The sequence below is a fragment of the Acartia tonsa genome, chromosome 9, assembly GCF_053477335.1.
Source record: "Acartia tonsa isolate MP-2025a chromosome 9, ASM5347733v1, whole genome shotgun sequence".
NCBI classification, from domain to species: Eukaryota; Metazoa; Arthropoda; class Copepoda; order Calanoida; family Acartiidae; genus Acartia; species Acartia tonsa.
The window spans coordinates 21,801,248-21,825,439 of record NC_137268.1 but is presented as its reverse complement, the minus strand read 5'-3'; the positions used below and the strand labels follow the sequence as shown (position 1 = coordinate 21,825,439).

The window sequence follows — 24,192 nt, the reverse complement described above, 5'->3', positions numbered from 1 at the left end:
TTTAAAGCATTCTAATAATGAAATAGCTTTTTAAAATGATGGAAAGATAAAAATTTTAAAGCTTAAACAATTTGAATTAGATGGATTTAGAGGAATTTTTATTGGTTTTAAAGTTTTCAACCAATAATTTGAATTCTCATTCAAGCGAAATTTTTTTTGAAAAAAAAACATTTTGGTATCATTTTCTGGGGGGGGGGGGTGGTTGTGTTTTAGTATAAATATAATCACCTTAAAAACTGAACAAAACTATATATTCTTACAACACTATTTTAAAGAATCCATATATTATTACTTAGATGTTGCGCTAGATTTTCATGTACTCTGATAAGGTGATGCTCGCAGATGGCTGAAACAACGATACTCCCAATCCAACCCCTTTTTACCCTACCCCAACCCCGCTTAGTGTATGAACGAACTGACAGATAAATGAGGTTCATATGCACGTATGTCCTAAATCCAACCTACAGTTTTTGAAATACTTGCTAGGTATACCCACGTTTATACATAATGGTTGAAAGTCACTTTATCTTATTTAAACTCTATTTATTGCGTGGTTTAGATTTATTGGATTACAATATCTAAATGCTTACTGCTTTGAAAAAAAGCTGGCTGTAATCTTTGTACTGGATATTACTTGTCTGTTTAGAGTCGAAATATCCATAGTTAATTAATATTTCTTCTTCAGCTTCAATATCCCTATCGGCAAAGACACACATTATTTCACCAAACCTAAGATAAATGAGTCTCATTATAATTTATCCTGTGTGTGTGTACCAAAGGATCTCGCAAACCACTGATCCGATATGGTTCTCCTGTACAGATAGCTTCTTATAGGACATGTTTATAACTATTTTTGAGGAGGATACCACCAACATCCCAAAATAAATCGCCTCTATAAAAAATCCCCCCCCCACCAAAAAAATGTTTAAAACTAGAGACCACTAGGGGCGTAGCCGCTAGTAATTATAAAATATAATATGTAATAAACATAAATATATATTTTTGTTTTTTTCAAGGTTATATTTTTACCTTGGATTTTCACAATCTCTTAAAAATGCATTTGCATTTTGTCCATGATTAGTCTTAAAAAGAAAATAAAAATAAATGTAATCCTATTTCATGCAGATTCAAAATACATATTCATTCATTCAAATTTTGTTAGTATTTTCTGTTTTAGTAGGTTTGTTAGCCACGACGGGCCGAAGGGCCGTGCTAACAAAACTGATACAATTATTATGTTTTTTTATCATGCATGTACATTATTTATAATACCATACAATACATTATTTTTCAGTATGGAAAGAACCGTCTCAACTCCAGCTGATTATAATCGGTTTGGAAGCCATACCTTGTGTCCCGATGATGCTTTATAAGTTTCCCTACTTTGATAAATCTAAAATACAGAAACTCATTGTTAAGCCCTCCGGAGAATCAAAATATTTAGTCTAATCTCGGCCAAAATCACATCATTTCTGAAGACGATACATTTTTTTACCTACTTCTGCTATACAAGACATTGCTTTTTAGATTAGGGGGAATGCTTTGGCAGACGAAGGTCGTGCAATCAAAAGGTTGGTTGCCTGCAATAGTTATTATGGTATGTTATTGCTATCATAAAAGTAAGTTAAAGTTTATTTTAAGAATCCCTTTCTTTAAAATAACAAGGATGACAACATCCATAAAGGCGAAGCTCTTGAACAGTAGGACAAACGAACATTAACAACTGCAGAGTGTTAGATACCCGGTGATGAGAATATAAATGTATATAAATATGTTGAAAAACTGCTTAATTATAGGATACTGTTTGTGTACATGCTTACATTTTTAGGACTTGATTATAGAGATACAACGCTGATGACATTGGAGTGAGTATTCCAAAAATCAGATGAATGGGATTATGTATCACTGAAAACAAATGTTGTCGAAGAGGTTAAGAATCAACATGTTTTAAATGAATGTACGGACATTCTTGTAATGATTATAGAGTTGCAACGCTTTCTAAATCGTGTTATAGAAATCATAATTCAAAGCTGAAATCAATAAGACAATTCTAACATTTTTAGATTAATGAGAAAAGCTAACCTTTAAATGAAAAAAGCTAACCGTTACGGACGGACTGACCGACCCTAATTATGGAAAAGCTAGATTTAAAAAAAATAGTTAACAAAGACACGTCAAATAATTAACAGAAGTGTGATAATAGTGGCACATAGAGTAACTTATTTTCCTAGGTATCCATACTCGCAACAGAGGAACAGGCAAACAAATAGACAGACAGACATCAAGCTACTTTATATTATAAATGGTATTACCTGTGGTACATAGAGTAGCTTATTGTCCGAGGTTTTTACACTCGCAACAGAGGAACATGCATTGGCTAAACTGAAATTTTATTGCTTAAAGGAAGCCTGCAAGAATTACACCCATCTAAATGCCACAACTAACTGACGTAATTTTATTTCTATCAATTTTCAAAATTTGCATATACCCAAAATGTAATTTCTAAATGCATATAACCATCTTTTTATTAACGCTGAAGGCTTCGGGTATTTAGTCTACTTGAGGCAGTCTTTCAGCAGTTTAAGCGGTGTATATCTTGTAGGCTTCCTTTTATTAAGACTGTTTTTTTTTTAATTATAATTATTCAATATTTCATATCCATACATAGATAATATTACCTAAAAATCTATGTAGAAAAATATGAAAAATAATACAAAAATTCTGATATCTAAAAAAATGTCAATCTCATATACAATCTGTTTGTTTAAATTTATAAAAGAACAGCATATTTAGTAATTTTGATATTCTTAAAATGTATATCAAAATATGGGAGTGTATAATGAAGCAAATACACTTTACCAATCTTTTGAAACTTACTTAATTCCTATTTTCTTTCAGCTAGTATGTACTTATACATAGTTTTAACTACAATACCTGTCATTTTCATCATTAATGAATCCATTATAATATGCTATTATCTCTTTCTTTTTGAAACTTGTTTTAGCAAAGATGCCTTCTCCTAATAAGTATATAAGGTAAAAAAATTCTCATTGAAGTCTTTTTCTCGTATTCATTCGAATACGGTGGATAGGAACCGGTTCTCAATCATACGAAAAAATTATGTCTAGCATCGTATTATATCCAGCTTTCTACGAATATAAAAATGTACAATCATAAGATTAAAATTAGTTTTTTTAACCTGTGACTTTGGCACCTCGGGGCTAAAAAAACTGATTTTAATCTCATAATTGTACATTCTATATCTGCGGAAAGCTGTTTATAATACGATGCGAGAAATAACTATTCTAGAATGGCTTTTAAAACCGATTAATATCCGCTGGATTATAACCAGTTTTGAGCCATACTGAAAAATAATGTATTTATCCTATTGTAGACAAGTTCCCACGAATGAAAAAATAAAAATGATCAGTTTCAAAGCAACACTAGAAAATTATTTCTATTTTGTTACAATAATGTTGTTTTCCTAAGGGTACTAAATAACACAAGGAAAAAAACTTAAATATCCACAAGATAAAGTAACAGGATGTTTATTGGTCTGTCTGTCTGTACCAAAGGCTTTCTCAAATTAGATATTTGAAATAAAATTGTATCGGTATTTAGTTACCCTTCATGTTTGAGTTGTCCTACGTGATTAAATCCCCAAAAACTTATACAGAAGACGACATTTGTGCTGGAATTTGAACGCGGTATATCCCTTGAGAATGTTAGCTGTTAGTGTGATATTCGGCAACCGTGAGCCATGCCTATGGCACCCCTGATCTAGGGTTCGGTGGAGGGTCAATGGCCCTCCCCCGAGTCCTGGGGAAGGGGTCTAGCGACCCCCTCCCTATGCTTAAAATTAATGATTGAATCTGTCATGTTTATTATGGTTAACTGTATTCTTAATTCTCCCCCACCCTTTTCAGGGATGGGGGATCATTATTGCCCAAACTGACCATTGTATATGTATTATGATGCTTTTATGTTATGATTATTTATTCCTATCCATGTAATTATTGTTTGTTGTATATAGCTTTAGTATCTTTTAAACCTTCAATAAAGTGACAACTGAAATAGATGTTGATCATTATCTAGTAAATGCTAGAGAAGCGTAGCTTCTCTATAGTAAGGTGTCCACGTCTGTCACACTGCCGTAATCTAATTGAACTCCGGTGTCTGCCATTTATCCTCGGCGGATACCACAACTTTTGGTGACAGCTGTGTGAGATTACGGCGAACCACAAGTGTAGAGCAGACGCGCATCTGAGGCTAAGGTACTCCCAGCAGTGAATCTGGCAAAACTGACGCAAGCAACCTGAATTACCCACCCTGGACAGCAAAGTTTAACTCTGCATCCGGCAGTTGTGGAAGCGAGACAGCAAAATTTGACGAATAACCGCGAGCAGCGCCGATATCTAACGGAGAATTGAGCGCTCAAAGGGCTGAAACAGGCCTGCGGACCGGCTGAAACAAGCCAAATAAGTGTAAACGGCTGGAAATAGGCCAACTTTACTGCAAGAAATAGCAGGATCCGAACCAGTGGCGCTAGCAGGACGGGACATTCCCTGCCGCCATCAGCCGGATTTGGATCAGCGGCGCTAGCAGGACGGGACATTCCCTGCCGCCGATAGGCTGAAACATGCCACATAGCTGCAAGCTGCGAGCCAACATACGAGTGTAGTGCACCAGAACAGAGAAAAACTACGTCAACTCCAAGTATCCTGAGAGGCTACAACGCAGCCACCCATCCAGAAAAACAGATATTATGTTACATTGCAGGGATTACCACCCTGGTGTGATGGCTAAACAATAGATTTATGAGCAAAGTTTGGCAAACAAATTGTTGTGTTGTGATAAATCTAAGAATAGAACAGGCTTGGATTTATTGTGTATTGTGATAACAGCTAAAAATAGAACAGAGTTGGTAAACAAATCTGTTATGCAATTGTGATAAGGACAAAAATAGAAGCTAGATGTAATATAATAAAGACCCTGATATACAATCAAAACACCTCAAGCCCACAGCACAACAACAATACACCCCTTATTCCAAGGGAAAGGGAGGAGCCCCTCTCCATTGAAGGCAAATACAATCAGGGTGATATAATAGATAAGCCTAGGATTAAGAAGAAAAGGCACTATTACACCAGCACCCAGTTACCTCCCTCCCTCACAGGGGAAACGGACGGAGTTACCCCCGTCCCCTCACGCGCTTCCCCCTTCCTACCCACACTAGACTAAGTCCGTCTGTAGTGTGGGGCTAGCGATCGGACACACAGAGCGCCATTCACGGGTAGCGCAACAGAGTGCGGAAAATATCATAAATTCAACGGACGAAGCGGACCAATGAGAGAGCGAGTTGAGGGGTGAGAGCGCGTTTTCCCCGTGTGCGCGGATTTGACGGTGCGGACGCGCGTTGCAAGGACAGGAGATTTCACGCACACACACGCACACACACACACACACACCGGAGCGGAGCTACTCCATAGCATTTAACAGGGGTATTTTTAGCAAATAAAGAATTACAAGCTGCTCTCCTTCTAGCTCTAGTGTGATAAAGGAAAACCCAATCAGTTCCTGACAGCAGTTCAGACCCTCAACATCTATCTATCCCTACCAGCCTACCCTACAACCTCAGCACCTAACTAGTGATAAGTACAGCTAAGTTATATCTTTGCAACTAAACTACCAACCTAGTGATACAAACAGTGTTGGCTGTTAGGCTAGAAAGCCTCAAGTGACAAACCATTCATTTTAGTACTGTATAACTTTGTGCCCCGCCGTTGAACCGTTGACCCAATGGACCAGCCGCAAGCCCCAGGAGGTGACCAAGCCCCAGGATGGCTCCAGGATGACCCTCAGCCGGCCCCAGCCGAGTACCGCAAGCTGATGCTGAGCAATCTGCCGGAGTATAGAGGGCCGCCCAAGCAATCCTGGTCGTCACATATCCGCAGACTCGAGATGTCATGGGCGGCTTACCGCGTGCCACCTCATGATTCCCTCAACCGCCGCAACGCCCTCCTACTGTCACTGGTAGGGCAAGCGGCGGAAATGGCATCTCATCTGTTTGGCGAGGCAGGCCAAGCCTTGACCTACGAGCAGGTCAAGGCCGAGTGTGAAATGTTATTTCGTCCTGCTTTTGAATCCCAAACGCTTAAACAAGCGTTTAGGGATTACAAGCAACACTCGACAGAACCGATACAGGCGTACATATCCACTAAATGTGCCCTGTATCGGGACGCCTATAGCCATGAGGATCTTGAGTTGTTGGTGGACGAATTAAATCGTGGAATTTGTAACGCCAATGTAAAACGCATCATGATGGGTCATGAAATTACGAGTGTACCTGAGTACACTCGTAAGGCCATGTTTACCGTCACCATGATCACAAAGCAACTGAAGGAAGGTGTGTGCCTAGTGGACTCTACCGACGGGCTGACTGGATCCGCCAGCATCCAGTTGCCCCAGTATGATGAGTCGGAGCCAATGGAGATTGGCGCCTTGGCTCCGGGTCTCCACCAGATGGGGAAGGTCGCTCCAGATGACAAGGTTCCAGGACGCTGCTTCCGCTGCCAGGGGAGAGGCCACCGAGCTCGAGACTGCCCAACGCCTGTGGAAGTTAGCCTAGAGGAGAGACGTACCCAGCCACGCCGTGACCGTTCTGCCAAGTGTGAGCGTTGTCACTATGACGGTCACACGGCGGCCGACTGCAGAGCTGACTGGGCCCAGGTAGCCAGCCGCAGGCGCACCGACGAAAAGGGCGCCCCTCCAGGGAAGCCCAGCAGAGTGGCCCACATGGAAGGGGGCGCGCCCCCAGCACCCCCGCAGCAAGCAGCCGTGCCCAAAGCTGTGGACCGAGCCGATGGGATGCCGCAGTTTGGGACTGTCCCAGCTAGGATCAACGTACTGGGCGGCGCGGCTGAACCCAACCGGGTTGGCCTAGGCTTCAGCCTCAACCATCTGGGGCCAGAGCTGATACAACCCAACAATGTCGCCGAGCCAGAGATTCTGAGGCCCCAGCACTTTAGCCTCAACATGATGGAACCGGCCCGACTGAGCCTACCCAGCAAGAGTGGAGGGGCGCTGCCCAGCGTCCCTGAGACAGTGTACGGGGAGGCCCTGGCAGCCGCCGAACGAGAGAGGCAGGAGGTGCTAGCCAGCGCCTCTGCATCGATGTATGGGACGCCACCCGGCGTCACCACCTGGGATGATGGGGGGGTGCTATCCAGCGCCTCCCACCTGGTGCCTGGGGCGACAACCGTCGCCGCCACCGAGATACCTGGATCCTGGAACGAGCCAGCCTCCAACCTGATGTCTGGGGCGACAACCGTCGCCGCCACCAAGAGACCTGAGTCCTGGAACGAGCCAGCGGTCCCAGAGGAAGGGGTGACACCCGTCACCCCCAGTCAGCCAGCGCCACCAGCCTGCAGGGAGAGCCCAGCTACATGCCATCCAGAGCCCCCTGCCAGCCAAGGGAACCCAGCTGCTCAACATCAGGATAAGTTGAATTTGTTAAATGTGTTGTATCCAAGATATTGTAAAAACCCAGCCTTGCCTGTGCCCCCTGCACCAGAGGCTGGGGAGATTGAAATTCGGGAAAATAAGGACTTGCCTGTGCCACATGCACCTGAGTTCCTAGGGCAGGGGAGGGAAGTGAGTAAGGGCGAGCCTGTGCCACATGCACTTCAGCCCCATGCCACTGGGCATGCTTTGGACAAGGGAAGGGAGCACTTGGGGCTAGGGGAGCCGACACCCAGGCAAGTGCCAGTCGCTTGCCAGTCTGTCATTGGGGAGGGTATCGGGGTGCCCCGTCCGCATACAGATAACGCTCAATGGAAACTTGTATCTAGCCAGGAGCAGCCCAGCCGTGTCCAGTCCCAAGAAGCAGCCGTGACCAGAGCTGAAGATCCCCAGCCGCGTGTACGAGGAAGATGGTTGCCTGGAAGCCTCTCCCATTGGTGGATGGTCCTGTGGGGCCTCCTGCTGGCAGCCGTGTGGCCTACAACCAGCTACGTCCTGGTGGGATGGGACTGTGCCAACCCCACCCATGTCACATCCTACAATAAAGAAAAGATGTGTAACACGGAGCCCCTACACCAGGAGGTGCCCCTGGGCCATGAAGTACACGTCCTGCAGCAAGTCAAGGTGAGGGAAACCACTGGGTACAGTTGTCAGCTCACCGTGTCCCAGTGGACATTCAGGTGTGGAGTATGGGGTCACCTCAAGGTGACCTCGGTCCCCACCCTCATGAGGCCAACCAAGATAGACCCAGAAGCGTGCCGAGACCTGGCCAGGAACCGAGTCTACACGTTGCCAGGCAAGACCCAGCCACTGACGTTCCAGCTGAACCATCCCCTGTTCTTCACCATCGATATGGTGGGCGCCCTCGTCAACAGCCCCGAGGGGGTGGGTTGTGAAGGGGAGGACGTCCACTTCGAGGGCCAGCTATACCGCAACGAATTAGTGCTCCAGGAGCGACGGCTGCTGGTCAAGGAGGAGACCTATGTGGTGGAGGATGGACGGGTGGAGTCCCAGTCTGACCACCTGACCCTAGAGTGTCCCCATTCTGAGCTGTCCTGCATCACTGGGGAAGCAACCTACGTGTGGGACCACCTGGGAAGAGATTGCCCCTTGAGGCTGATCCGCAGCCTCCAGCCCAGCCTGGTGATGGATGCATATCTGGTTGACCATCAGGCCCAGTTTTTCATCAACATGACCAACCCCACCTCGATTGTGAGCTGCGACTTCGAGGCCCATGCCACAAACCATCCAGCGTTGTTCGTGGCAGCTGACCCAGCCGCAGCTGCGCTGCCCAGAGTGTCGGCCAGGGATGTTGACGTTCCCCTTCAAGCCCAAATACATGCAGGTTATATTGGGTTTACCCTGGAAACGCGCATGAAAAGCACCGAAGCAGAAGAAGTAGCGGCCAACTGCTGGAAGCTCCAGCAACTAGACCCGGCCCACCCGGTGCGTGTCCAGGGGAGCACGTTCTCGGTACTGAGGGGAGACATCCTGCTGCAGCTGACCTGCCAACGCCATAAATACGTTGTCCGCGAACACAAGGAGTGTTGGGACAAAGTGCCAGTAGAGCCCACAGGTTTTGTAGACGCTGTGACACGGGTATATAGTGAACACGCCACCAAGATTCCCTGCTCCTCCACATACCCCCTGACTGTGCACGCGGAGGAAGGCTGGATAGAGTTAACCCCCGCTCCCAAGAAAAGGCCACCCCCGCTGGATACGCCTAAGCAATTGTTGACAGAGCCCTTAGATGACTTCAGTTCAGGTGGCTTGTATTCGCAGGCTGAGTTGAACGACTGGCAACAACTGCTGGCGTTCCCAGCATACAAGAGTGCCATGCTGACCGGCCTATCCTATGGCTCCTGCGTTCAGCAAGGCAGCTGTTCGGCCACAGGAGACCATGGGATAGTGTCCTACAACATTGACCGACTGGCGGAGGAAGGAGAGGCAGCCCTGGATGTCTGGGCTGGATTTAGACAAGCCATCCACGAGTGGGGAGATGGCGCAGCCATACTGTGTTTGCTGTTGTTGATCCTCAAACTGCTGGGGGACCTAACCATCATTTCCCTGGCAGCAGCACAAGGAGGAGTCCGGGCAGCCCTGAATGCGATATCACAAGTGTTCCTGTACCATCCAGCTTTGTATAGGAAAGCGCTGGCTAGAGCCAGGCTCAACCATGCCAAGTCCCGGGACTTTTCAGTGGACTGGGATGCCATTCCCATCGGCAGGGAAGCAGCCGAGGAAATGGTGTCTATGAAATCAACTGACAGCGGGCATGACCGCCCAGGTAGGCCAGGACCGCCCTCTGGCAGACCCCGCGGCCCCTCAGGAGGACAGGCCGCTGCTCAGACGAACAACCTGGCAGCCAGCGCCCCAGCCGCTGCCAACAACAACCAGCAGGCCCCACTGCTGACCGTTCCAGCAACAACTGTGCCACCAGCAAACCTGATACCTGCCGGCGCTGACCAACGTGTCCAACCCAAGCCAGCCTCTGCCTTCTATCCCACATTGGGAGCCCATCAACCCTAAGAAGACACTCACCACTAGGATTCCATTGAATCATTATCGTTTGTATATATATCTTAGCCCTAAGGAGCGGACCGAAGGCCTCAACCACTGTCGGAAGTCTGGTAGGGAAATCATCTCCCAGCCTTCCGAGGGGAGAGTTGTGGTATTCGGCAACCGTGAGCCATGCCTATGGCACCCCTGATCTAGGGTTCGGTGGAGGGTCAATGACCCCCTCCCTATGCTTAAAATTAATGATTGAATCTGTCATGTTTATTATGGTTAACTGTATTCTTAATTCTCCCCCACCCTTTTCAGGGATGGGGGATCATTATTGCCCAAACTGACCATTGTATATGTATTATGATGCTTTTATGTTATGATTATTTATTCCTATCCATGTAATTATTGTTTGTTGTATATAGCTTTAGTATCTTTTAAACCTTCAATAAAGTGACAACTGAAATAGATGTTGATCATTATCTAGTAAATGCTAGAGAAGCGTAGCTTCTCTATAGTAAGGTGTCCACGTCTGTCACACTGCCGTAATCTAATTGAACTCCGGTGTCTGCCATTTATCCTCGGCGGATACCACATTAGCATGTTCCTCGACAAAAATGAACATCTAAAGTGCCACAAGAGGGCTCTAGGGACATAGCCGCTGTTAATTAATAAATAAATACAAGCATACCTGCATCTGGGATTTTAGAAGGTCTAACCTCAATGTGCAAATCCTAAAGACAGGAAGAAATATTTAACATCATCAAAGTAATGGACCAATCAAAAAAGATATATTAGTTAGAATTGATAAAGCATAAAAATCATACATCTTTAGATTGTTACGAGTTAGTAAATGAAAATTATTTAATAGGGAGGAAACAAACTCCAATGATAAAGTAATAAAAATCCTGAATTATTTTACAGTATGGCTTCGAAACCGATTGTATCCGGTGCAGTGGATTAGAACCAGTTCTCAGCCATACTGAAAAATCATATACAGCATCGTATTACAGACAATTTTCCATGAACAATAAAATAAAATCACAAAGTCTTGTTAGCCAGGGCTTTTGTCCCCTCTGGGCTAACAAATATGGTTTTAATCTTAATATCCTTGGAAAGCTGTCTCTAATACGATATGATAAATAAATACCTCATAAATGTCTGTTAGCATTAGATCAGGAGTTATTGATGTTGAATTGGATTGGAAGAAAGTATAATGTGGCTTATCCTGCATCATCTCCATTTCAGGCTTCAGCATACCTACAATTTATCAACTTAGAGTTTTGTTTATTGTGTAAAGATAATCAGATCTAGAATGTGCTCTCTATAGTTGTCATTTACGATCTTTTTTGTTAATAATTTTTTAATTTTTAACCTAGAAAATCAAACATAATTTTTAATTGTAAGTAACATCTTAATACTGTGATACAGAGGAACAAACAAACATTAAATCTTGTAGAGTGTCAGAACTAAATAAGCAGAATATAGATGTTAAATCTAAACAAAATGGTAAGTAAATTTGTAAGGAAGGACCAACCCTAATTATAAAAAAGCTTCTCGTTTAAAGATGCCACAATATTATACGGATCTACTGCAGTTCACGGTAAAATATTGCTGGTTACGAATATTGGCAAAAATCTATGAATTTTAAAGGCTGCTAGCTGCCAAACGGCTGACAGTACAGATCATGCCCGCACACTGTTTTAAGCAGCATAAGAAGGCCTACAAATAATCATGAATAGCCATAAATCAATAATGCATAATTATCTCGCAGTGCAGAGAAATGCGTGAAAAAGGCCTATTTTACGCGTTTTTTCTTCAGTGAAGCTTTCCCTGTGCATCATTGGATCTTGGCTATTTCAGATTATTTGTAGGCCTTCTTATACCGCTTAAAATGGTGTGCAGGTATGATCTGTACGTTCAGCCGTTTGGCAGCTAGCAGCCTTTAAAATTCATAGATTTTTGGCAATATTCGTTACCAGCAATATTTTACCGTGAACTGCAGTAGATCCTATTATACATACTAATGTATTACCTGATGCAATGGAAAAACCTTTGAGTCTGGCTGGTTGCCCAGTCACCATTATTCCATGCCTCCACTGGCCTACTATACCAACTTCAATATCTGGATACAAAAATATGCACTCTTTTCCTTCAGCCTAAAATTTTATTTTTTGTATTGACTTTTAAAACAAAATGCTAAATTTAAAAGCAGTATTTAAAAAGAAAATTCAATTGATTTGTATTGATTACTGTTTTATCACTCAAAATCATATACAGGGTGCGTCACATAAATCGGGACATTTTGTAATTTTTAAAGAAATGAACATAAAATCGTCAATTTTAAAGATAGTATTGAATTTTAAAAAACTTGGAAGCAAAATAGGTATATGACTAGTAGATTATTCAATTTAATCGCCGCCAGCCTCAATCACCGCCTCTACCCGCCTCCTCAACCGCCGGCAAGTCCAGGTCAAAATGTACCTGTCCAAGCTGGCGTAGTTCTCCTTGATAGTGGCAATGAGGGAGGTCTTTGTGGTATGGGCACGTCAATTGGTGCATGATTCAAAGTAGCCCCAGGCCCAAAAGTCCATTGAATTAAGATCGGGCTGCTGGGAGGCCACATTTCCTTAAAATCATGAGTAACCGCAGAATCCAATTTCAAACAACTTTCAAGCTGCCCTTAGAAACGGAGGCTCTCATTAGGACCACAGTTGAGCTTTGAGCTAGAAAGACGTTCTTTACCTTTTTGGAAATGGCATGAAGTTTCAGATAGGGTTGTCAACGCAACCCATAGTCTAAAATGAATTTTAAAGTTCCATATGGGTCTCTGATATCGAGAACCGAGAAATTTTCATGAATTTTCACGAATTTTGACGTTTTTGACATCTCAAAATCTGCCACGTTCCACTTTACTGGAGTACTACGGCCAAGCCATTTCATATAGAGAGCTCTAGTCTTTTCTAGTGTCTTACTCATGTATCTAACAGTATCCCCAGCAAGTTGCATAACTCTACCTCACCTACAGATTGGCTGAGATTAGATTTAGTGGGCCCTACTCGAGAACCCAGATTGAACCATCGGCGCATTTGGAATCTGCCTTGTTGAACATATGCGCGGCCAGCTCGATGTACACTTCCAACTTTGTCCAAAGATTTTTTTGTGTTAAAAGGTCATTAGCTAAGCTTTCTATAGTGGAGTCAAACGTCATGATTGGTCAAGTAGTTTTTGCGCTATGGCCGTTTAAAAAATGTCCCGATTTATGTGACGCACCCTGTACATAATACCTGTTGCATGTTGAACAATTACCATTATAATCAAGAACAGCTTATGTTTAATTGACAATAATTGTATTGATCAACCTGTCTGTTTTTATTAGTTGTGCAGTAAATAGCTCCACCACCCCATGGAAACCACCAAGAAAATATATTTGGATCTGGGGAATCTTCACTGTAAAATGTTAACTCATCAAGATATGATGGGGTTTCTAAATTATAATAAATCAAAGAATGATAGTTGGTTATATCCAGGGATCGTCAGCCGCGCGTATGCCGCGTGTAAGCCTCAGTGAAATGGAATTTTATCACTATAAAATTCAGCTGGATGTATAAAGTTACTCTTTAGCAGAAAATCCTTCTTTCTGAAAATTCTTTTTCTGCTCACAAGCAGGTTTAAAACTGAGGCTTATGCGTGGCTGAGGCGCGGCTGCCGAACCCTGGTTATATCTTTAATTGTCAACTAGTTTTGTAAAATATTATCATATTCAATGTTTTGTAATTTCTAAAATAATCAGATTTTGTAATATAATTAATCAAAAACCTGATATTTTGCCATTTTCTGTTGCGCATGCTCCAAATTTACACCTTTTAATTACATTTCAGCAGTAATAGATATTTAGCGCATCGTAATATAGACAGCTAATCCGCGGATATCAAAATATATCAAAAAAGCCATATATAATAACTAATGATAATAAATTAGAAAGCTTTTTATAGTGCCTATAACAATTATGTCATACTGGCATACCATTAGCCAATTAAAATGTATACTGGCTTTCCATTGTTAATTTAGTCTGTGAATTGCCTATCATTGGTCATTTGTATTATATGACGTCATTTTTTTCAATTTGAAAACCTAAATTTCTACCTGAACACTCTTAACAGTCCATTGATGCAACTATCTGTAACAGGTGCCTGCACTATATTGTCTTCATTTTTTATTTCAACTATTCCGTTTACTATTGATTCGCCATCATAGGTTCCATTTACTTGAATCATTTCTATTTCAAGTTTATCAAAACAGACTGAAAATAATAATAAATAGTGTAATTTTTAAAAGCGAAGCTTTTCTATAATTAGGGTCGGTCCGTCCGTACGTCCGTCCGTACGTCCGTCCAACCGTCCGTCCGTCCGTACGTCCGTCCGAGATAGATAGCTTTTATTCGTTAATTTAGGCATGTTAGAATTGTCCTATCGATTTCAAACTTTGCATGATGATTCCTGTAGTAGTTGGGTACGATTTAGAAAGCGTAGCAACTCTATAATCATTACCAGAATGTCCGTACGTCCATTTTAAACATGTTGATTTTTCTACTTTTTTAACAACAAATTTTCAAGTGTTCTAATTATCCGTTTGATCTGATTTTTGGTATATTGATTCCTGGGACAACAAAGAACAATATTATAAGCGAAGCAACTCTATAATCAAGTCCAAAAATGTAAGTATGTCCATAAACATTATCCTGCTTCAAGCAGTTTTTCAACATATTTACTTACAATTTTGCTTCGACTCTAATACTTTTAAATTCTGATTATTCAGTTCAGGTACTATTCAAGTGTTAATGTCCGTTTGTCCTACAGTTTCAGTGCTTCGCTTTTATGGATGTTGTCATCCTTGTTTTTTAAAATATAGGTTGAAAAACATACTAACTTTAAAATATAATAATAATTATCAAATCAAGAAATATAAAAAAAATCATTGAATGTGCATAAAACAACTTATGTTTACCATTTCCAGGAAGTAGATTAAATGTATAGTTTCCATTGCTCTGAAAATCAGATTTTACTTTTTATCATATAATTTAAGTAATTTTTTTTCTCGTATTTATTCAAATCCGGTGGATAGGAACCGGTTCTCATAAATACGAAAAAACTATGTCTAGCATCGTATTATACCCAGTTTTCTACGAATATAGGAATGTACAATCATAAGATTAAAATCAGTTTTTTTAGCCCGTGCCTTCGGCACCTCGGGGCTAAAAAAAACTAGTTTTAAAGGGAGTGGGAACGTAAAAATTTCTCATCTGATTATCAAATCTTAACATTTACTAAGCACATTTCACTACACTGATCAACCAAAAATGTCCTATTCACAAAAATATCCAGAAATAATGCCTTGATTTTATGGTTTTCTGAGAGGGAAAAAGGAAAAAACAGGGAAAATCTGAACGTTTTTGTTTCTTATAATGTTTGTAGGGATATTTAACTTGTCATATATAGTTGAAACAATTTACTTACTGTTAAGGATTTATTTTATGCTATAAAATTGCCAATTCGTTTTTTTATAACGTAGTAATTAGGTAATAAAGACATATTTTAAATTCGTATTATTGACAAAAAAATACCTTACTGTTTACAAAGGGTTGAATCTCATAGGTTATATAAGATAATAATATCCTTTTTTATTGTGTTGAACAATAAATAACCCACTTTGGAGAATTAGTTTACACTTTTATCAGACTGTTTATAAAGAAATATTGCGTCTTTATTATTTACAAATTTGTAATTAAAGGTGGGCGAGAGATAGGCCATTTAAAGTTAATTGGATACTAATAAAAAACCTGTTTCTGGCTTTGTTATTGTATTTGGTTTTCAATAAAAAAATATTGCTTATTTTATCAATTTCTAAGTAACTATACATTGGATTAAAGCAAGGATTATGTTAAAAGTCAGCTTAACTGTTAGGAAAAATCTAGAACTATGTGAAAAAGTTTAATTTTAGCTATAATGGGAGAAAAAAGCAATTTAATGCACATTTTATATAATACGGAAAATTTCTTCCTTTCCCCGTACCTTATAAAAATCGTCGGAAAAAGCCGTTTTTTAAGCAAACAAAAGCGCGTTTTGCTCTATCTGTGAGATATTATGAATGAGATAATGTTAATATTTGATATTAAGATGAGAAAAATTTACGTTCACAGTCCCTTTAATCTCATAATTGTACATTCTATATCCGCGGAAAGCCGTTTATAATACGATGCAAGAAAAAACTAATAAAGAATATCTAAGTCTTATTTTTCTATAAAAAAATATATTTACCTTATACATATTTAAATTTGAAAGGTTAGAGAAGCATTGGCGTAAAAAGCATGACTTATTGAAACTGTCTTTACCTAAATAATTATTTTTATTGATCTGATTCACTTAAAAGGCTCTAAAAATCACAATTATCTTATTAGCGGAGAAATTAAAAGTCTGAGAGACAAAGTGGATTCTAAGGTAGAGGCTCATTGGGATAGTAAAATCTTATATAAAAGACCAGTTGTGTATCGTTAATATGAAAGAATAGAGGTGGAATGAGCTATATTTAAGGTGGGGACCCTGTCCCGATTTTGTATTGATTTATTTTTGAAGATTGATCTAATTCTTAAATATAAACAAAGCAAAGTTCCTACAAAGAACAGAAAGCAAGTTGCTACCAAAAGAAATGGGTCTCCACCACTTGGGCTAGGTAGTCAAGTCATCTAGATTATATACATCTATTCTTTTTCATTTTATTAACAATCTAATTTTCAGAAGGCCTGTCGGCTAAAAAAGTTTTACAAAATTACCTAATTTCACGTCATTGTTTAATAAGTCAAACTTAGATACGTCAATTTCTTTCATTTTGTGCTTCCAATCTTCAAAAAATTTCCTATACAAAATACAAATTGGTTATATAGTTATAGTTATAGTTAAGAATAGATTTAAATTTTGAACACACACGGGATGGCACCAATGTTTGAAATTCCATTAAATAGCGTAGAATTGCAATTAAATAGTTACTGTTTAAATAGACTTTGTGATTTAATTATTAACATTATTTTTTTTCATATTTTTATGTCCTTTTTTTCCTTTTCTTTTTCTTAATACCATTCAACGTGTGCTTGATAATTCACTTTTTCCAGTTGTTTATTTTTTGTAATTCTTTACTTATGATATTGTCATCTTTGTTAATATTTTAGTATCTTAATCTTTTCATTGCATCTTTGCATGTTATGACCGTTTTGGGTCTTATTTATTTACCTAAAATCTTTCTTGTTTTGGGTTGGTGTTTTTTATTGTTTGGCATTCAAAGCTTTCTTTTATTCCCTCACATTGGTTGTGAAAATATACAAGTAACAGAATTCTAAAGCAACAAATAACAAAATTGATTAACCCTATCTATTTTCTATCTCATTTTCTGTGTGTAAAAGATAGAGGGCTATAACCCAGTGAATTGTTTAATATGGGTATGACACATAACCGAAAGTTGGAATTTTTGGAATATCTCCATCCTGGAGGGCACAGGATGCCAACAAACCTGACATGGTCATCTAGGTAAAGAACAAATATATTGTTTTGACTTAAACAAAGCTTTCTATCTTACCAAAATACTAAAATATCCTCTAGTAGTAAACGCTTATATAAAATTTAGGTGTTCAAGTCAATTTCAGGTTCCATGTATGATCCGGCAGGTCCTGATCCTCCAGGTCTCTAGAAATCTTTAAAAGCCTCCTGTGACCGCAATTTTTGACTTAGAGACTTCAATTTTTAAACTTAATATGTGTCTACATAAAGTAATAAAATTTCATGAAGATCCGCCGCCGTTTTCCGCCGACTGCGGCGGAAGGCAGCTGCCAAGTACAGCCGCAGGTGTCGAAATTTTTGTTTTAGATTTCTAATATAAAATTTACATAAAGATAAACATTTTCTGAAAAAATTGTTTTTCTAGCTTCAAAAATAAGAAAATGACAGCCTTTTGAAATTTTTAAGTAAAAAAGGACCTAAAAACGTTAAATAACAATCATGGAAAGACAAACATACAAGATGAATTATTGAGAAGATAAATATGCAATAATTCATAGAAATCAAGAAATCTTTCAGAAATAAATTTTTGTAATATCTTTTTATGCCTGACCGACAGACTGACGGACAAAGTAAATCATACACTTTATCTTTAGCCGCAAAAATAGCGTTACGGATGGACTGACGGAAGGGCTGACAAACAGACACAGAATGAGTACTAAAAATCAGGAATAATTGGATACATATATCTTTACCCTATTTATGGTAACCAAGTTGCCCCTATATCGGACTATTGGAGCAAACAGGCGCAGAATATTATTGTGTTTCTAAACTACTTAAACTATTAGAAATTCTTTTCTCGTACTCATTTGAATCCGGTGGATAAGAACCGGTTTTCATCCATACGAAAAAACTATGTCTAGCATCGCATTATATCCAGCTTTCTATGGATATAAAAATAAAAATGAACAATCATAAGATTAAAAAGCTGTTTTTAATACGATGCGAAAAATAACTATTCCACTAAGGCTATAAAATCGATTAATATCCGCTGTATTAGAACCGGTTCCCAACCATACTGAAAAATCATGTATAGCATCGAATTAAGCAAACTTTCACGAACATTAAAATAAAGGCCTGGGACTTCGTCCTTTCGGGGATGATCTTAATCTTATATTTTTTCATTTTTATATCCGATGAAAGCTGTCAATAATAAAATTTGATTAATAACTATTACAATGCATTGCCTCTTTTATCACTCTGATGAATATTAATTTGTTTATCTTATTTGTCACTAAATAATTTAATTAAAGATTGATTTATTTTTTATTTACTAAGTATATTTGCGATAACTTTTATTTAATGAAATCTTCCAATTTTTAACATGTACAAAACGGCCTGCTTAATTGCTTCAAGATCCATGTCAGATCTATATAGGAAATAAATGTCTATAAACGAGCTCAAGTTTTCCAAGGAATATTTGTTTAAAACTCATAGTGCTCCAATAATCCATAATAAACTCTCATTGCTCAGAACGATAAGACCCATTATTTTACTTTATTAAAAATAAATTCCTTTTTTTAATTTCATGTTGCTATTTACCTTATATCAATGTATTTAATTTCTAATCATAAAAAAGAAAATTTAAATTTATAATATAATAAATTTAAGAAAACTCTGTTTTAAAAGAATTCGATTGTGGCGACACTTTGTGTGTTCAAATATTAACCCTTAACGGTCGGGGGGGGGGCGTTGAACGCCCCCCCATCCGGTTTTTTCTATCTCATTTTCTGTGTGTGAAAGATAAAGAGCCCAAACTGCTTGACTTTTTAAGTATGGGTATGACACATAACTGAGAGTTGGAATTTTTTGAATATCTCCATCCTGGCGGGCACAAGATGCCAGCAAACCTGGCAGGTATATCCAGGTAAAGAGCAAATTTGTTTTTTGACTAAAACAAAGCATTTTATCATACCAAAATACTAAAAAAATCCTCTAGTAGTACATCCTTATATGAAATACAGGTGTTCAAGTCACTTTCAGGTTCCAGGTATGATCCTGCAGGTCCTGATCCTCCAGGTCTCCAGAAATCTTTAAAAGTCTCCTGTGGCCACAATTTTTGACTTAGAGACTTCAAATTTGAAACTTAAGCTTTTCTGACATGTCTACGTAACGTATTAAAATTTAATGAAGATCCGCCGCCGTTTTCCCGCCGACCGCCGACTGCGGCGGCTGGCAGCTGCCAAGTACAGCTGCGGCCGCTGAAATTTATATTTTGATATTTCAAATGTAAAATTTACATAAAGTTAAACATTTTCTGGAAAAAAAATTTTCTTCTAGCTTCAAAAATAAGAAAATTATAGCCGTTTGAAATTTTTAAGTAAAAAAAGACCTAAAAACAAAGGTTGCTAAATAAAAGGGTGAAGGAAGCGAAAATTGACTTAGACTTATAAAAGGTCGGAAATTCATTATCAAACAAGGGACTTGCACAAAAAAATTTAGCCCTCTAGCTCTAATAGGAACTGAGATAATTAGGGGGGGCGTTGAACGCCCCCCCCCCCCCGACCAATTAAGGTGCGGCTAGGGGCCCGACTGTAAAGGGTTAAACTAAAATTGTAATCATCATCATTAACCCTTTGGTGATGGTAATGTAAAAAAAAATATATATATATAGATTATTAAATATTTACTTTCTTTTAGATAGTAATGCCGGGTGAGGAAAATAGATTTATTGAGAAATAGATATGCATATAGAAAACTAGCCAATAGGGAGATAATTATATCGAGCCAACTCTAGTATTAAATATTACACTCTAAATCTATAAATAACAGATTTGAAAATTTCTAAAGAACTGGATTGTAATTTTTGTTATTCCTTGCAAAAAATCTGAACATTCTCAAACTATCTGAAAAAGTATAGATCGTTAGTTTAAATATCTTCCTATTGCCAAGCGAGGATGGGGAGGGGGAGACCAACTAGTAACTTGGATAATTTGGTTTTAATGATTGAGACCTATGCAGGTTTTAAGCTATTAGACTAAAAAATTAAAAAATAAAGGACAAAACCTTTTTATCCAAAATATATTACATCATTCATCCTGTTTACTCTTTAATAAAAAGCAAGCTAAAAAGCTGATAGTTATAAAAAAATGCCAAAATTTCGATCAGGCATAAAAATATACACATACAAATACTATGAATAAAAATATATCCCAACTCCAAGAAACTCCAAGTTAGACTAGCCAATACTAGACTAGACTAGACAAGAATTTACTGCAAAATTTCTCCTTTATCCATGAAAATGCAATTCATTTTCCTACATCATACGTGCACCATGAGACAGTCATGTACTAGACCTGTGAATCAAAATGTACTTTTTAAAAGCGAAGCTTTTCTATAATTAGGGTCGTTCCGTCCGTCCGTAACGGATAGCTTTTTTCGTTAATTTAGACATGTTAGAATTGTCCTATCGATTTCAAATTTTGCATGGTGATTCCTTTAGTAGTTAGGTACGATTTGGAAAGCGTAGCAACTCTATAATCATTACCAAAATGTCCGTACGTCTATTTTTAACATAATGATTTTTTTACTTTTTTAAATAGCTTTTTTCGGTTATTAAGGCATGTTAGAATTGTCCTATCGATTTCAAATTTTGCATGGTGATTCCTGTAATAGTTAGGTACGAGTTAGAAAGCGTAGCAACTCTATAATCATTACCAGAATGTCCGTACGTCCATTTTAAACATGTTGATTTTTTTACATTTTTAACAACAAATTTGTATGTGACCTAATTATCCGAGTGGTCTGATTTTTGGTATACTGATTCCTGGGACAACACAGTACAATTTTATAAGCGAAGCAACTCTATAATCAAGTCCTAAAAATGTAAGTATGTCCATAAACATTATCCTGTATCAAGCAATTTTTCAACAAATTTACTTACAATTTTGCTTTGACTCTTATACATTCGCATTCTGATTATTCAGTTCTGACATTATACAAGTGTTAATGTCCGTTTGTCCTACCGTTTCAGAGCTTCGCTTTTATGGATGTTGTCATCCTTGTTAGAATTTAATTCTTCTACCGACCTAAAAAGTTACTTTAGGGGCCTAGATACATGTACAAAATTGTATCTCTCTATCTCTACTGGCTACCTAGCGCGCGCACACATACACACACACACACACAATTTTCGCGCTCGCGCATTTTGCATAAACAAGCGCATACTCACAGAAAAACACTCAACAAGAACACACACCCTCACACAAACACACTCACACACACACAGAAAAACACATAACAATCTTAACAATTTTGCACATCATACTTCAGACCTGCACAAACAAGCGCATACTCACAGAAAAACACTCAACAAGAACACACACCCTCACACAAACACACACACAGAAAAACACATAACAATCTTAACAATTTTGCACATCATACTTCAGACCACCATGAGACAGTCATGTACACAAATTTTGTTCGGAAAAATTAATTTCAAGGTAGCTTGCAACATTTTAAAATTTGAAGGTAGCTTCCTTTTGGGGGGAAGGAAGCTACCAAGTACCACCACTTAACATAGTTGAAAAATAATTATTTCTCGCATCATATTATAAACAGCTTTTCGCAGATACAAAATGTACAATTATAAGATTAAAACCTGTTTTTTAGCCCCGAGATGCTGAAAACTAGATGTGATACGATGCTAGACATAGTTTTTTTTGTGTGTATGAGATTGAGAACCGGTTCTAATCCACCAAATATTAGGATATTAAAGAAAGTATGCAAGAAATACACTGATCTAACTGGGGAAAGACTGCCACAAGTAGATCCAATACCAAAAATTTAAAGCCTTCAGCTTTAATACAAAATAGTTGGAGGCATTTTGAAATGACGTTTTAGTACAATGAATACTTTGAATGATTTCAATTGCTTATGTTAGAAATTAAACTACATAGTCTAGAAATAAAATTATAAGAAAATTTTTTATTTAAATTTAGGTTGCCAGTAACTAATTATATTTTTACAATAAAAATTACCTATTTTCATAGTCTTTGTTTTTAAAGATATGTATTTCATAAAGAAAAGACATATACATACAGAATTACATATTATAGTACGAGACTTTTATTTACATCAACATAGCTTAGTAGCTGGAAATTAATCAGAAAAAACAGGAATCACTGTGTTATTAAAAACTCAAGAAAATCAGAGATAAAATTAGTTTCTTGCCCTGCATTTTGTAACAGTTTGAAGGAAAATTGGGTTAGGAGAATTGTATGGGCATGCAGGTTGTTTTTATTCCAATTTGAAATACAGTCTTCTTTGCTTAATTTGAGTGATTTGTCTTTTGCAGCTAAAATAAGATTGGATAGTTGAGTATATACATTTAACGAGAAATCATCATAATACATATTAAATAGGTAAAAGCTTTCTTTTAGAAAAATAAATTGAGGTTGTCCATTATTATACTTAATATCTAAAAAGACAGCTAGTTTATGAATAAAATAAGAAGGAAATAAACAAAAGAATAATGCATGATCTGTATTGCTTTCTGTATTACATTTGTTGCAAATATTTGAATCGACTAATTTGAATTTAAATAGTTTATTTTTGCTTGGTAGTGTGCGATTCAATTGTTCTAGATAAAAGTTTTTGAAATGTAATATAATTGGTAAATTAAAAAGTTTCTTAATAGTAAGTTCAAAAAGTTCCTTGTCAGGAAAGAACAGTTTGTCTCTTTTTCTTGTCATTATAGAAGGTAATTCTATGTCAATTTTAGATTTATACATTTGTTTGAAATGAAAAGAAAAGAGTTTCTTGTTCTTTACCAACAATGAACTAAGTGGGTTCAGGAACAGCTTGGATTTTTGCAGGCTGAAACTAGTAGCAGAGAAGCAGGGCTTGAACGCATCAACCACTTTTTGTAACTTGTTAATTAGAATTAGATCATGAATTGATTCATGTATATTGAGATCAAGAATTGGTAGATATAGAGCTTTGGCACCAATTTTTTTGCATTCTAAAATTGAAGCTATCGTGAATTTTTTTGCATTAGAAAGAATGTGTTTGTCATTTTTAGTAAAGGGTGTAGTAATATTTGCAAAATTGGATGTCAGAATGGGTGAAAAAAGACATGTTGATTTATCATGTTCAAGGTTGTAGAAAAATTCTAAAGCTTTTTCGAAATAATCACCGCCCTTGCAAGGATAAAGTTCTTTGAAAGTTTTTTGATATTTAGTAAGAGTAAGAAAACTAAAAGTCTTTAATAATGACTTAATAGGCATGTGTTTGTGTGTGAAAATTAAGCCAATACTTGTGTCAGGGTGGTCAGATGCATACTTAAGACAACTCATAAAACTATTAATCCATATTGAGAAAGATTGGCTTTTTGGTAATAATAAATTTAATCCACCCCTTCTAAGATCTAATTCAATCCTTGGACGAGCGATTTTTGTTCTTGAAGTAATGGTACCATCTTCTTTTCTTTGAGACCATAGGAATTGCAGCACAATTTTTTGCAATCTTTGCAGGGTTTTCTCGTCAGGGTTGTAAACTCGGTAGATGTGATAGGCTGAAGAAGAAAGTAGGGCAGAGCATAGATTTCTTCTTTTTAGCA

The 24,192-nt window shown here is 38.2% G+C and overlaps 1 protein-coding gene across 2 annotated transcripts; it reads right to left on the bottom strand.

Annotated features, from left to right (window-relative positions):
• Positions 1–522: 522 nt before the first annotated feature.
• LOC145327764 (histone-lysine N-methyltransferase SETD7-like) lies at positions 523–16,935 on the bottom strand. Of its 2 annotated transcripts, XM_080171320.1 has the most exons (14): positions 16,856–16,935; positions 16,344–16,417; positions 15,034–15,073; positions 14,173–14,329; positions 13,846–13,889; positions 13,389–13,513; positions 12,062–12,185; positions 11,177–11,286; positions 10,718–10,760; positions 2,935–3,019; positions 2,313–2,382; positions 1,349–1,393; positions 1,030–1,082; positions 523–729 (listed from the first exon to the last, which is right to left on the bottom strand). In XM_080171320.1, the coding sequence occupies exons 1-14, from the start codon at positions 16,908–16,910 to the stop codon at positions 579–581; spliced, it is 1,176 nt and encodes a 391-aa protein (XP_080027446.1). In that variant the 5' UTR covers positions 16,911–16,935; the 3' UTR covers positions 523–578. The 2 variants fall into 2 exon arrangements, with proteins under 2 accessions (XP_080027446.1, XP_080027447.1); XM_080171321.1 differs by lacking the exon at positions 2,313–2,382.
• Between the last annotated feature and the right edge of the window lie 7,257 nt (positions 16,936–24,192).